Genomic DNA, 15,506 nt, shown 5'->3' with positions numbered 1-15,506 from the left:
ATTGAAAGGTGATCATAGGATTAAATGGGCAGAACTGGGTGGCCTTTAGAAACAGGGAACATAAAAAAGTTCTTCAAATTTATGGGCTTTCTTTTGTCTTTCAAATCCTAGATTCTCTCAGAAAGACTTTGTGAAGATAAATGAGGGAATAGAAATAACTTTTAGGAATTCAGGGAAGCATCAAACTTTTTTTCATGCTTCTTTAGAAACATCTCTCGCATCTAGATGAGCAATCTGTATGCTGCCAAGCATAGTAGCAAGGTTGCTAAAATAACTTTTGGAAATACTGTGAAAATATGCTCCTTCCTTGTTTCGCTTCCAGTGCTGTGATGGTTCTATTACACTAACATGAGCAGTTCCTTTAAACAGTTCCCTTAAACCTTTTAATTTCTTTTTTTTCAACTCCTCATCTGGCAACTGCTAGTTCCTGCAGCCAATGTGAATGGCTTCTAATCACACTGACTTTTTTCCTCTTTTCTCTAAACTGATGTAGAGGTTCCCTGACACTTTTAACACTCCTGGCTGCCCAGGAACAATGGGCATGTACATAGTAGTGGTGTTCAGGGATGATGATGTTTATGTTGCTCTGGCCAGTTTCTGGGGGCTGATGGGCACTTGAACTCACAATAAAGAAATTGAAGGACAAGAAGAGGACAAGAAGGGCAGTATTTTCTTATGCTCAGTCAAATTGAACCACTAGCTTATGTTGATTAACTAATCAAGTCTCAGTATTTACCACTGAGCAGTAAAACCCAGAATATGGTCCCCTGTTGCTGTTCAGTGGTTCTTAGAGATTGATATGGTGTATTCCAAGATGCATACCATCAGGAACAAGCAAATACTTCTGCTTTTGCATTACTTGTAGTATTCTTTGCTGTAAATGAAGAAGTGACCTTGTTGCCTTGGCTCTGAAAGATGATTAGCTGTTTTTTTTTTTATCTCCTGTTTGTCTGCAACAAGATGTATTCTAAGCATTTAGCAAGTCAGTTGGAGCTGATGAACTTGGCACCTTAGCTCAGTTCACAGGTGTTGGGGGAACTGGAGATGTGCAGTGCCTTGATATGTCTGACCTTTCTAACTGATTTTTCTACCTGTATTCATGTCCTCTGAGACTGGGGTCATAAAGGATTTGCTCTCTTGGGCCCACTGACAGCCTGCTCCTCAGGATTTGCATATTCAGCTATTCTGCTGGGGACTGGTTCCCTGCTGGTGGCAGGTTTGCCAAGGTCCCTTTTTATATGGCAAGTTCAAGAACTAGATTTGCTGCTGCATGAGCTTGTGTGCCTTTGAACAGGCCTTTCTTTTAAGTAAAATACGTACAGGAACACACACAAAATGCCAGGTTTTATTACCTGGATAAGAGAACCTGATGTCTGAAGATATTTGACCTATTGATAATTCCAGCCCTACAGACACTGAAATTCCTGAGTGCCTTTCAGGGTGTCTCTAGAGGTGAGTCAGTTTATGGATATGCGTAATTTTTTGTGAGTGTGGTGGTGTGGGAAATGGAAGGAAATGTTGTAACATTGACTTGGGATTCATATGTGCTTGGGGAAGGGTATATAAATAACATGCAGTACCTAGTTTCATGTCTGCTTCCTAGGAGCAGTTGACAGAAATAAAGAAGCTTCTTTTCCTTCCTGCTGCATGTTGCTTGTTGTTACCTATGACAAATTAGTTGTCTCTTAGTGGCATTTGTTCTGTAAACCCTCTTCTTGTTGCAGTGTCCTTCCTCACCACCCTAAGCCACTCTTCTGCTTCTCTCACTCCACTTTCTATAAAAGAAGGCTTCCTGGTGCCACTGACTGCTTCAGCCATACCACTTTGTCTGTTTTGCCACTGAAAGTGCTTGTCCGCACTTACTATTTTCCTGCACTCATGTCCTAGACTCTCTTCCATTCCTTTTCCTCCAAGTCCACTAGGTCATTTATGCTGTGGTCCTTGCTCAAGCCTAGAACTAGTTGCTTCAGTCCACACAGCACAACTTTGACATACCTGAACCTGCTTCTCTTGAAATATTTTTTGACTTCCATAATACACTCTTTGTAGTCTTCCCATCACCTATCTGATCATCATCAGTGTATTATTCAAAAGACAGTATACTAATAATTCAAGCTCTGCCTGCTGCTCTTCCCATTCTCCACTTCCTTCTGTGCCTTCCCTTGCAGTAGCCTTAATTGCAGTAACAGCTTAGATTGATTTTTCTGACCTGTTTAGAGTTAGTCTTTGGCTCAATTTCAACAGTAATGAAAAAGATAGTTCTTAATCTTTCTTCTCAAGTCCCTCAGCCCTTTTCTGGAACCCCTGGGCAGCCTGTTTGCTGGGCATCAGAGTGCACAGTTGAGTGTGACACAATTCTTGCAGATGCTTTCTGTATGACATCCCTGAAATATGGCCTTCCCAGTCTATCTGCACAGATGAAACTCTCATTTCATGTCTCAATTACTCCAGTATCTCTCTGTACCCAGTTAATACAATCTTGTGCTCCCACATCCACCCTGGCACTGCAACAATGGCTCTCTGATGCCTTGTTTTGATGCATGTCTCTCTCTTGCCTCTTGGCACCGTTTCTGCTTTTGTGTCTCATCCCACCACAGCAGCATTTCTCATTCATTACTGAACAGCCACCTCCAGCCTCCGCTTGGCCTATGTTCTGCATTCTACTGTCAGCATTTCTGCACTTTCTCCCTCTTGGCTTTCATGTGAAGACCACTTCTCAGAAACGCCTGCATTAACCTAAACCCCTCCTTTGGCACCACATGCACGAAAACTCTTCAGCAGAATTAAAGACTGTTTGCAGACTCCTCTCTCTGCCTTGGCCTATCCTGTGGTACCTACTTCCTTTCTTAGGAAACTGGCAATGAATCTGTTTTCTCTTGCTTTATACTCTGTTTGTGAATGTTTTGAGACTGATTTTCTAAATTTGGCCAGCAGTAAGTACAGGGAGTTCTGGTCCCTGATGAGGATTCATAGGTTCTGTGCTAACACTAAGTAATAATTCTTCTGTATAAATTAAATGGGTTCTTTAGCTCCTTTATCCCTTTTTCCAGGCTGCTGATGCCTGTGACTTTAGCTGCCTATAATCCTTGTCTCCTTGCCTTCTAGAGAGCGACAGGACTGCGAGATTGCTCAGGAAATCCAAGTGAAGCTTGTGTTTGAAGCGGAGCAGCGCCGCAGGCAAGAGGAAAAAGATGAGGTAACCTTTAAAGCTGCAGGGATGGCAGGGCTATTTGTAGCAGCCCTTTCAGTGCAGGTATTTCTTCGCCATTAGCCACAGGGGCTGGCTTGCATGGTGTTAGGCCTGGTCTTCACAGATCTCTGCATGCACGTAGATTTTGGGGAGTCCTGTTACAGCAATAAGGTACAGTCAATCCTTACACTCAAGGGTCACAAGAATTGTTGGTGCCAGTGGCCTTGCTAGAGAAGAGGGCAAGTAGTACACAAGAAGACAGGTACTACTTTTTGGAGAATCCTAGGTCCTGATTTGTTTGGTGCAAAGACTTCAGCAGAACCCTCAGCCCAGCCATCCATCTCTGGCTTCTCCATTACCTTACTTCATCTTTACATTAGTCTTTCACAGTCTGAACACTCTGTTGCAGTTTCTTGGTAGCAGATTGTTTTTGTGATTTCAGAATCACAAAACAACACTGCTGCTGTTGCTTGAGAGCAGGCAGTATGGGCTGTCCATGGATTTGGATTGATCCCCTTATTGTGTCAGCCTGTCAAATTGGGTGTTCAAGAAAGCCACAGGGTGGAGGAGCACCCATGTGAGCCTGGAGTGTGGCCCCATTTTGATTACAGATAGTTTCCTGAGAAGTCTGAGTAGTCTTAAGATGCTCAAGAGGCATCTGGTGGAATTTTCTGTATAGCACGATCTTGGATACAATACTGTGTCTCCTGGAAAAGCCTGAAATAAGAATCTGTCCTTACCTGACAGATGCCTCAGTTTGCTTGTGCAAGACCTCATTTTCTTCTTATTCTGTTAACTCCAAGCAAGTACTGAAAGGTTGCCTAAGCAGATGTGGAAGGTTTCCAAGAGAAGCTTGTGGTAACGGGGTAGAAGGAACACTGTGGGCTAAAGGATTTTTGCTGTAAGTGTGACAACCTCTCTGATTTTTATCAGGAAGACAGTCGGGGTACAATACTACTCATGTTGGCTATGGGAATTGCATCTTTCCTTCCTGCTTTACATAAAAAGCTGCTGGCATGTCAGCAGTCTGACAACAGGTCCTTGCAACTTGTCACACATGAGGGTGCAGTAGCTGCCCAGTGTGTACAATAGCTTTCTAGTATCAGTAGTGGCTAGTAATGTTATGCCAATGCTGTGGTTGAGGCAGATCCAGTCTGGTCTGCGGGGTTTTTAAATGAAGTACTAAGCCTACCTGCTTGTAAGTCCAGTTTGTAAGAAGTGGTTTGTGTGGATTTGCAAGTCCTGAGCTGTCTCAGTCCTGGAGATAATGTGCTTAAGCCCATATATTTATAGACCTACTGTATTTGCTAGAAGACATTAACCTTCTCAGTGGAAGAAAACTGGGGGCGGGGGGAGGTTGGGTTTCTTTCCTTTTTTTTTTTTATTGGTAAAGAGCCTCTACAGGTTCTGCAAAAAAGTTGTCACTGAGCAGATCTGATCTGAATCCTGAAATAATAGTTTGCACTTGAACGCCAGTTCAGTGTCCTCCAGTGCTGGCTTCTTTGCTCTGGAGGGTGTTGATACTCTTAAGTTTGCATTTCAGCGATGCCGTTCCTGCCTGCAGTGTGCACTTTACATGCATGGCTCTGTAAAGGTCCTGAGGATTAGGGAAGCTTAAAGGAATAGAATCCAAAGGGCTAGCATACCCTCCTGCTGCTATCTTCCAGCTTTTCTTCCTCGCTTCAGACTAGTTCCACTGACTCAGCAAGCTTCTGGACCCTGGATGTGCAAACCTTAGGGAGCTGTTTGCTGTTGATGGGCCTTGTTGATCCATTAGTCATCTCAAAGGAAAACCAGTTGGGAAAATTGAGTGCTGTTCTCTTTGATGGCACATCTACCAAAACTGTGATAGAAGATATACATCTGCAGTCCCTGCAGCAGTCCTGCCTTGTACCTAGCCTGTTCCTCCTAATGTCCCTTTCGATTTTCTTTCCTTCAGCCTCTGTCTGTCAAACTGATTCATTTCCCTGCCTGGCATCTTACAATGCCTGTAAATTACAGCCAGTTTGAAGCAAGTTCATGACTTTCTCTGAGACCTTCTTCCAGTCAGAAGTAGCTTCAGCTGTAGACATTCTTTGCCTCTGATTTCCTGGTGTAGTCCAGGGTGAGGTCCAGTGCACTTGTGTGAGTAGGTGTGTGCTTGCTTGACTTTAAAATCCTTGTTGAAGGCCTGAGGTTCCACACACAATTCCTTCTGCCATGCTTTGGCCATTAGAGCTTTGCAGGCTTGTGTGCAAGTGGAACAAGAACCTGCAAGTCTGCCACAGTGCTGGAAGCTCAGTTAGTGGACCTGGGTGAGGTTGGATACTAGTTGCTGAGATGCTCCCTTGTCTCAACTGCTAAGTTGGAACTCATCCAGCCCAGGGATTGAATTTCAGAGTAACCCTGTTTAATTTTTCAGACAGGATTTTTGTAATTGAGTTAAGAATTTGAATAGAAGCATCTGGAGACATATTTTAGGAGGAAACGTGATCTCTGTTTCCTTTCATCTCTGCAGGACATTGCCCGTCTTCTACAACAGAAAGAACTGCAAGAAGAAAAAAAGTGGAAGAAGCACTACACAGAATCCCAGAGACACACAGGCTATGAAGATAGCTATTATGCAGAAAATGGAGGTATGTTTCTGCTAGATAAGAGAATCAAGATCATGGCAGTATAGGTAAACCTGGTGATCTGGCAACTCTGTTTAGGAGACTTCGCTTATCCTACAGTTCTGCATTCAGCACTGTAGCATTGCATCAGTTTTCAGGGTCAAGATCAGGCTTTTATACAAGAATCAAGAGATTTTAAAAAAAAGCCCCAGAAAAACAAAAAACAAACAAACCATAGGACAAAGCAGAGAAGGCAAATTTGTAATTTTCTATGTCCTAGAAGGTGGCCTAAAGCACAGGGTTAGGGTGTGTGTATGTGCAAGCACACATACACATGCATGTTTTAAAATGGCTTGTGGAAAAAAGACAATAGCTGATAAACCAGTTACTTACGTGTAACCCCACAAGCATTACAAGTGGAACGCCACTTGTACAACCCCCACAAGCAGGGGGAAAATGCGGACACAATTCCGTGCCTGCATTTGAAGAGTAACAGTTTCAAGTGCTCATCTGTGATGCTGGCACAACTGCATAAACGAATAAATGCTCGGTCATGGATCAGCCTTTCAAAACTCCGTTCAGGTATGTATCCAAGCTTTAAAATTAGCACAACTGCTTTGGATGACTTACTGAATAACAAGGTCATCTCCACAGAGTGTCTTTGCTGTGATTATCATCTGGGACTGTACATTGCAGAAAAAATATGACCCACAGTGCTGTATTGCTTTCTCTTGGCCAGCTTTTATAATTGAATACAGACCTTCTTTAAACTGGGAGGAGAGAATCAGGGTATGTTTAATTATGCTGCAATTAGGGATGGCTTTGCTGTGCACTGGTGGTGGTTCTTGTGTTCTTTCTTAAAAAAAAAGTGTGGTGGGGAAAAGATGGGCTGCTTTTAACTAACAGATTGTGAAGATGAAGATCAGTCCTCTTATTTCTTATTTTAACATCAACACCATTGGTATCTTATTTTAACATCATTGCTGCTGCTGGTTTTAAATGACTTTTATTTGACCTTACGCAAAATATTTTCATTTCAATTGGGAAGAGGTTCAAGGATGGCCAAGAAAACACAAAGCACAAGTGCAAACCAGTAACCAAGTGGAAATTTCATGACCATGTGTACAGAGCTGGGAAAGACTTTGATCTGGGAGTTTTATGGTGAACCCACACTCCAGCTTTTCAGGATTAAATTATTCAAGTCCCTGAAAAAATACGATATAGATAGTAGTGTTGCCATGTGGAGATGGTAGTACAGCATAGATTCTTGTAACAGAAATCAGTTGACAAAAGCCTATGCCTCTTTGAATTGAGACTGTGATGCGGATTTGGATAGCAGGATATCTTGTGGGTCTGAGTCTTTTCTTCCTGCAGTAATCTGTAGTCTTGGAGGTGAGGTAGAAGTTGTTTTGCCTGGCCATTCAATAGTAGTGCTGCTCTTGATCCATGCTCCTTAAAAATAAAAAAGGACTATAGTGGATTTTGGTGCTTGGATTCTATTGGTCTGGAACCTCTTAAATACTTGAGCAGCATTTGATTTGGCTTCAGCATCCTTGGTTTGTATTGTCCTCATTATTTGTGAACTTCAACAAAAAAAAGCCTTTTTGTTTGGGTTTTAGTCTGCTCTTGAGACTGAATAAAAATTTCTCCACATCCAGGAAGTATGTGGATTAGGGCTAGTGCTCCAAAGCAATGTCAGCTCTTAAAAACTATAAAAATAAACATGAAGAAAGGCAGAGTTCCTCCCTTCCAGAGTGTCTATGCCATGAAAAACATTTCTCAATTTGCTCAGTCACTTGCTGTCTGAAAGAGTAACGCCAGGACCTAAAGAGTGTTTACACAGCCCCTGTGGAAGGTGCCATAGAACCTGGTGCCTGCTGAGGAGTTAATCTCCCTGAGATACCCCAAAAGCAAATCTTCTGCTTGGGCTCTCTGGCATAGTTGTGTTACATGTAGCAATCCTTTCCAGTGTAGCTGTGCTTTGCTCTTTCATGATCTCCTCTCTCTGCTGCTGTATTTACTGAGCTTTCCTTAATAACAAAATTAAATTCTTAGACTCCAGTTAATATTGTTCCATATCTGACCCTTGCTTTCAGGCTCTCGTCTCTGTTGTTCAGTAAGTCACATAGATTGTTTTACTGGATATTTTGCTGTAAATCATATGAATGATCTAAAACTGAACAGGAAGAGCAACCAGTTAAGAGTAACCACAGCAGTTGATATTACGGTTCCTAGATTTTAAAAAATACACCTGTTCTGGATAAAAGTCGCACAGATTTGTTTTCAAGGTGGATTTTCTGGAGGCTGTATTTTCGCTGGCTTTGGAAGATTTTTCTGAATAGAATGACTTGAAGGGAACATTCAGATTTGGTAGAGTGGTAGTGTTGGTTTTAGGTTGCAGGGTTGTTGTTTTTTTTTTGTTGCTGTTCCCACCCTGAAATCTAAATGATTGGAGGAAGGCAGAAGTGAATGAAGCTTATGTGCAATGAAATCTATTTTAAATATTTTCAGATACTATAAAAAAACACCTTTTCTCATTGAGAAAGAAAGTCTTCTGCTGCTGTTTTTTGGGTTTGGTGTTTTTGTGGGTTGTGGGGTTTTTTTTATTTGTTTATTTTTGGGGGTTTGTTTGGTTTTTTTTTGGTGCTGTTTTTTTGGTTTTTTGGTTTTTTTTTTGCATAGTTCTGTTTCAAATCAGCCCCTGCTTCAAGGCAATTTTTTTCTTCAGAAATACACTTTCAGTCCAAAAAGCTCCATAGAGAAATAATAATTCACTCGGTGCAATGATTTTTCTTAGCAAATAAGTTGATTGGAAAATAAATCAAACAGGCAGACTGCTGCATCCTCATAACTGTGTCAGGTTTCTTACTGGAACTAAAAGCAAAGGAAATTTCTACCTGCTTTCTGGAAAGCACAGAGGGGGAAAAGCCCCACCAAGCTGCCGAGTAAGTGGCTTTTCCAGCTATGTTGCTGAAGTCAGGAGCTTGCGTTTTGGGAAGTCTTCTGCTGCCCTTAAATTTCTGTAGCCCTCTCTGCAGTCAGAGATTAAACTTCTATTTAGACAATGAATATGTGCAGGTAGTGAAACTTGTGTGTCCGCAAGAGATACACGGCAGTCTGTTGTGTCACACACACAGACATCTCCCCATCCGCTTACCTGCATCTTGTACCCTCCTTGCAAGACTTTCTCTGGTGGTTTCAGTATCCTGCAGCAGTGCTGTGCCACCAGATGAGCTTTTCTGCTGGCTATTTTTCAGCCCCAGGGACATTGGTGGAAGTCCTTCATCTCCATATTGGCTTTTCCTTGTCTTGGGATGTGCTCGGACACGCTTTCGGGCTGGACCTGTGCATTCGGCTCCAACTCTGCTGTCTCCTGTGCTGCTTTGCTGATGGCCATGCTGCAATTTCACTCTGTCCCCCATTATATCTTGGAAGAATTATATCCTTGTTATTCTTCTTTCTGACGCCATCATGCTTTGCATGTATTTCGAACTTCTTGCATCAAGCCCTCTCATCTGCATGCTACGAGTCTGGCCTTGCTGAACCGCTATTAACCCTTGCACCACTAACCTGGTCATTGTTTGTCCCCCCATTGCTCAGAGCACCCCAGGGGTGACCCCAGAGAGCAGGTTTCTGAGCCTCGCAGGGCACGCGGTGGTGACAGGCACACGCGCTTGCAGAGAGAGCACCGAGAAGCACCCCTGCCTTTGTCCAGCAGTGTGGCCAAACACAGGCATTCCACCTCAGAAGATCATCAGAGGTCTGCTCAACTGAGTGAGGCCAGCAGTGGCCATCGGCAGGAGTGGAAATCAGCCAGCCAAGGCAGGTCCAGGAGACATCCCAGCCCTGACCTGGAAGGAGAGGCTGAGCACAGCACCTATGACCACAGCAATAGCTGGGAGCGGCAGGAGAGGAGGGCAGCCAGCAAGGAGAAGGCTTGGAGACCTCTCAGTCTTGACCTGGAGTCAGATCATAGACTTGCAGACCAGGCATGGCACAGCAGAAAGCCAACAAGGCAAGAGAGAGAAAAGTGCCTTCCTCTTCTTGAGATGGAACTAGAGGCTGAGCAGGAGACTTGGCACTGGGGCAGCAGCCAGCTGGTGCGCCCTGGAAAACAGAAATCACGTCATTGGGGCCATTCGTCACACAGGATGGTGCATGATGAGAAGCTTCATGATGCTGAATCTAGAGATGATCATAGGAGGGGTGAGGAGAGAGACTACAAAAGGTCAGGACACAGGAGACTTTCCCCCTCCCCACATGCTGTGACCCAGGGGAAGGTTGGATACTGCCAGCGAGACTCAGGTAACCAAGTGATGGGGAAGGTGTACATACATGTGGGGATGGACCTTTGTGTGCCCCATCCTGCTGTCTGAAATCTGTGTTGTTTCCTTTGGAAGAGCTTATGTCTGATATCCACCTGCATTGTGTATGTGGTGAATCCTGCCCAGGGTTCTCCCTTATTTAGTGAGATTCTTTTTATCCATTAGTATTCTTGCTCTGTTTATTTCCTGACATGTTCTGTGGCATCAGAGAGGATGAGTAAAAATATATTATTGGAAATGGTGCCCATGGTATCCTGTGTTTAATTAAAAAAACCCTACAAACCAAAACCCCCATAAAAGCAACCAGCCAACAACCAGCTGTTTGGGTTTGGGTTCTTTTTTTTGGGAGGGGGAGGTGTTGTGGTTTTCTCCATTATATATTTTGTGCTGTGGTCTTCTTGAACAAAAGAAAAAAATAACAAACCCCCTAATGTTATGGTTGCACTTGTATTTGGTTGATTTGGGGTGCAGATCTGTAAATTAAGATAGTTTGTTTAAGTACTAACAAGCCAGCAATTTCCACCACTTCTCACAGAAAGCCCTGCTGGCAACATAATTGATTCATTTTGAGCAAAGTTAAGTAGTGGCACTAGGTGTCCAGCTGGGCTCTGTTTATTAGATGGGACTCGTCAAATTCAGTACAAGTGGATTTTTCTGACAAACACGTACTTGTGTAGTTCTTGTTGTCCAGTAACACTTGGGGTCTGATGGGCTTTAAAGGTCCAGATCTGTATTTCTGCTCTTAAAACCCCACTGGAATTGGGGGTGACCCACTTCTTAGTAGAAGTAGGCATTTACTTGGACCTATGTCTGTCTGTGTCATGGGACTCTGTGCTTTAAGCCATCTAACTGGTCTTGGATAAGGTGAGGATGGTAATGCATGTCTGTCTCTGGAGATGCTGGGAGGATTATTCTTCATCTTGATCATGCAAAATTTTATTGGGGTTAGTGGAAGGAGTTAATTAAGTCTGTACATGTTATCAGTAGGTCATGATTTGCTCTGATACAGTGTAGATCCAAGTAACTCAGTATCCTGTCGCATAGGATTGGAGTCAAAATAGCCAAAAGCTCACATCCGCTTCATGGGGCTTGTGGTTATGGAGTGCTTTGTGTTCCCCTGAGTGTGGGCAGAAGTGATGTGCAAGTAACATTTATTATTGTCTTCTGAACAAAAAAAGCCTGGCACCAATCAGTGTGTGAAGGCTCAGGCTGGCCGGCAGACAATTCCTGGAAATTTTTGTTCTTCATAGAGTTAATGCTGCACAGGAGCCTGTTGGCCACATTGCTTTTTTGTTCCAGCATGTAAAACTGTGTTTGCCTTAACCTTGAATAATTTAACTCTAACCAAGCTGGTGCATTTTGCCAGAGTTTCTGTGCTGGCTATGGACTGCAGCTCTTCACAGCTTTGATTGATCGAAGTATGCTAGGAGAGGCCAAGTCATATTCTTAAACATAACATGCCAGAGCTGAAGTTTTCTTATGCTAAGGTGGTTTCTAAGAGGGGTGTTAATTGGTTGAGGTAATTAATCAGTTCATTCAAACAAAACAAAAAGTAGAAAACCCCACAAGCCTTCCTTACTACACATAGAAGAGGTGGTTTCCTATTCCATGGTTTTATTCTGGGTTGATGCATGAGGTCTCTGGCCTACTGCAGTTTGAAGTCATTGGTATGCTTGGTGGAGTATGATGGTAGTTTGTTGGTAGATGCACAGAATATTTTTTGAAATCAGTTGGCTACTTTATGTTATGCCACTTGGTTTTAAAAGATTGGAAGGAAAAAATTTTCTGGGTTTGAGGTGAAAGAGATACAGGGGTCTGGAGTACATACTTCGGACACAAAGCAGAAAGCTCATTTAGATGTCTGAGATGTCTGAATAATACAGTTCAGACTGCAAATGGAAGGAGAAGGCATTCATTGTATGTGAGTGAAGTTATACATTTTATAACAGGGTTACAGTGAGACTCCTTTGGCCTGGTGCAAATAGACTATGGAGAGACTCTCAAAATACATTTTAGATCATTTGGAGATGGCTTAACTTTAAAATAAACAAATAAAACTGAGCTCAAAGCACTAACTGAACCTTGTATGAACTTCAGAAGTGTTTACTTGGCTGTTTTCTCACTAAATTGTAAAATTCATGGGTCAGCTTAATGAAGAAATTGTCTGTAACCTTATGTGAGCCTGTCCCAGGCAACTTTGGCAGCCCATGCCACTTCCATCAGTGAGTTCCCAGATTCTGCTGTGCTCATAACAGATGTTGAGCTGCTCTCTGCTGCCAGGTTTTACCAGTGTATCTGTATCAGTGTATCTGCAGAGTGTGAAAAATTACAATTCTTTTGCTAGGATCACTGGGTCAACAGAGACTGCTTCAAATTACATGGCCTCTTCTGCTATCTAGTTGCATTTGTCATACAGGACATGGTGTATCAGATATTTCTGTATGCATAGAGGAACCTCCCAAAGGTGCATGCTGCACCTCAGCTAAAGGTACTCTCAAATCAGCTGCCTGGAAGGTATGCTGTCATGGTCTCTGGTTCCCTTGAATGGGGCTTTTGCAAGTGGCTCAGGAAATGCTGGGAATTTCGTTACCGAAGCATGTGGAAAATGGTTGAGTTGATTGGTTTCTCTCTCAATTCTGTAGGCAGTAAGTTGAGGGGGACGAAGCAAGCCATGTATGATACACCCCAAAGGGAACAGGAGTTGTCTGATGCAGAAATTGCTCGGAAGCTGCAGGAGGAGGAGCTCCTGGTAAGTAGAGAGGGTGCTTTAGTGAACTCGAAAGAACTAAGATAGCCAGTGATGACAACTTTCATTTGTAAACTTGTGACTTTAAGACCTAAAGTCTTGTTACTGTTCATTCCAGTATCTGAAGGGGGGCTATAGGGATGCTGGGGAGGGACTCTTCATTAGGGACTGTAGTGATAGGACAAGGGGTAATGGGTTAAAACTTAAACAGGGGAAGTTTAGATTGGATATAAGGAGGAAATTCTTTCCTGTAAGGGTGGTGAGGCACTGGAATGGGTTGCCCAAGGAAGTTGTGAATGCTCCATCCCTGGCGGTGTTCAAGGCCAGGTTGGACAAGGCTTTGGGTGATACGATTTAGCATAAGGTGTCCCTGCCCACGGCAGGGGGGGTGAAACTAGATGATCTTAAGGTCCTTTCCAACCCTAACTATTCTATGGTTCTATGATTCTGGTAATTAAGTTTTGTCTCCCATACACACATATATGGAGTGACAGTTGGCATCTGGCCAGCAGAGCCTTATTTTCTGAAATAAATACCCTACAATTAAATAATTAAAGCAGAGTGATATTAAATGGACATTTCCAGGTAGCTAATAAGGCCTTTACTCGGTGTGGTCAACCCAGAAGTGAAGCAGACCAGTGCCCATCTTTGAGAGAAAGGGGGCAACAGGATGGGCAAAGTGTTGTGCTGTGGCCTGGCAGATAGATGAGGACAAAACTCAGCTGAAAAGCTGAAATGACAGTTTGGTGTTGGGTTGGAGGCAAGCATTGAGGTAGCTAAATAAATTCAGAGACAATGGTAGCATATTTGTGTGGGTACCTGCTTGCCCTGCCTACATGAGTTAATGAGTATGAATAAATCAGAAGTGTTACTCTTCTGTCCTTTTGTCTCTTTTTTTATCTCCCCTCCACCCACTTTTTCTTTTTTCCCAGGCTGATGAGGCAGATCAGAAGGCAGCTCAAGTAGCCCAAGATGAGGTGAGTAAAGTTAAATGTGTGCAGTATTCCTTTACTTGTGAAAACTAGAAAACACCACTTACCTCCTCTGACCTTCTACTTGTTCATTTCTCTCCTTGTTGGGGAAGCTCAGGACTCCCTTGGGGTTTGCTCCTGTCTAGTTATCCCGTATATGCTCAGGCTGGTCAAGGAGGAATTTGTGCTGCCTGTTGCAACTATGGCAGAGGAAGTAAGTTCATGGCTTTGTAAGAGCATCTCTTGTAACTGCGCCTAAAAGGAGACTGTCAGAGATGCTACAAGGTTAAACACACACACACATCTCCATTGAAAGAAAAGGAATAAAGGGCAGAAAGGCTTTGCAAACACAGTTCTGACAAATTAGGAATCCAGTGGGCATGCTGCATGTAGTCAGTCTTAATTCTGCCCTCTCACTTGATTTCTGATCACGGATGGAATCCCGGCTTTGCACCCTTCTAATTCAGCAGCTGTCTATTGGAAAGGGTTTAAATAACTCAAACCCACAAGAGCAGTAAAACTGTCTGACACATTCTCTGTATTTTCCCTTCTAGGAAATTGCCCGACTCTTGATGGCTGAGGAGAAAAAGGCTTTCAAGAAAGGGAGGGAGAGAGAAAAGTCTTCCTTTGAAAGGAGGAGGCATGATCAAGACTGGAAGGTATGTCAAGCTTCAGGAGGTGCCACAAATGAAGTGCTATAAAGTTATTCCCCTTTCCAGAGGGGGACGTGAGGGTGTGTGGTGAGAGCAAAAGGAATGATGCAGAGTGTCTTACTGCCTGTTGTTCAGCTGCCTCCCAAACCGTTTGGAGCCACCTGCTTGGCTAGATGCTCTTTTACTTCAGCCTCAAGCAGGGTAAACTGTGGGCTTGGAGAATGGTGCTAGATGTCACAGCACCCTGTGGCCTCCCTCAAACAGTCAGTCCTGGTATGGGGAGTTACTTCTGCTGAAATCCTGGCTGCGGCACTAAAACCAGTAGTTTGTTCTGCTTGTGCGCTGCAGGTATTAAGGACAGTGCAGCTGCTCCAGTTGTCACTCTGATTCATAATCAAATTGGCCCTATAATGAAAGTACTGAGTGTATCCAGCCTAGATTTTTGTATGAGTAATATTACAGAGGCTTGGCGAGCCAGTGTGGAAGGTGACAGGAAACAGATCTCACAGTCTGCACTGGTTAGGTGCTAAAGGGGGTGTTGTGTTAATCATGGTGGCCAATTGGAAGTAGCTCTGATGTTTTCAGCCTCCTTACTGTGTTTGAGTGGTTGCAGGAGCATACATCTGGTCCCTTGTGCTCAGCCCAGCCATGTGCATAGTCATTACACACTGACTGCATTAGTCACTGTTTGCACGTGTCTGGCTGTAGTTAGTTGTGTGTATAAACTGAGCGCAGGACTGCGTGGAGCTCTGGCAGCCTCAGTGTACTGGCTGCTGTCTTGTAAAGCACTCAGATGAGCTTCTTTCTCCTCTTCTTCCCATTAGCATGATGCAAGTGAGTCCACACGTTCAAGGTCAAAAGAAGGACCCGAAACTCAGCGACACAAAGGTGAAAGATCTTCAAGGTGAGACTGAACTGGCTGGTATAAATGGGGAAATGCAGGCAGAAGCTGAGTCTTAGGGAAGAGTTGTAGGGCGATCAGCCTTGACCCACTCACAAAGGGCTTGGTAGAGAACAGAGGTTTTGGCAC

General features: G+C 43.5%; 1 protein-coding gene across 3 annotated transcripts in view; it reads left to right on the top strand.

The window, feature by feature from the left end:
• The window catches only part of CCDC50 (coiled-coil domain containing 50), a 43,190-nt gene that overhangs the window by 21,500 nt on the left and 6,184 nt on the right, over nt 1-15,506 (top strand). The window contains exons 4-10 of one of the 3 annotated variants that reach the window (XM_057427009.1): nt 3,106-3,196; nt 5,688-5,805; nt 9,382-10,086; nt 12,749-12,855; nt 13,785-13,829; nt 14,378-14,482; nt 15,301-15,380. In XM_057427009.1, the coding sequence (XP_057282992.1) occupies nt 3,106-3,196; nt 5,688-5,805; nt 9,382-10,086; nt 12,749-12,855; nt 13,785-13,829; nt 14,378-14,482; nt 15,301-15,380 (1,251 nt within the window). The remainder of the gene's footprint in view (nt 1-3,105; nt 3,197-5,687; nt 5,806-9,381; nt 10,087-12,748; nt 12,856-13,784; nt 13,830-14,377; nt 14,483-15,300; nt 15,381-15,506) is intronic. The other 2 variants (XM_057427010.1, XM_057427012.1) reach the window with 2 other exon arrangements.

This window comes from Pezoporus wallicus, unplaced genomic scaffold (genome assembly GCF_028554395.1).
Source record: "Pezoporus wallicus isolate ANWC-B61680 ecotype Strahan unplaced genomic scaffold, APGP_CSIRO_Pwel_v1 scaffold_7107, whole genome shotgun sequence".
NCBI lineage: Eukaryota > Metazoa > Chordata > Aves > Psittaciformes > Psittacidae > Pezoporus > Pezoporus wallicus.
The sequence above is the reverse complement of the archived record's forward strand: the minus strand, read 5'-3'. Positions and strand labels throughout refer to the sequence as shown.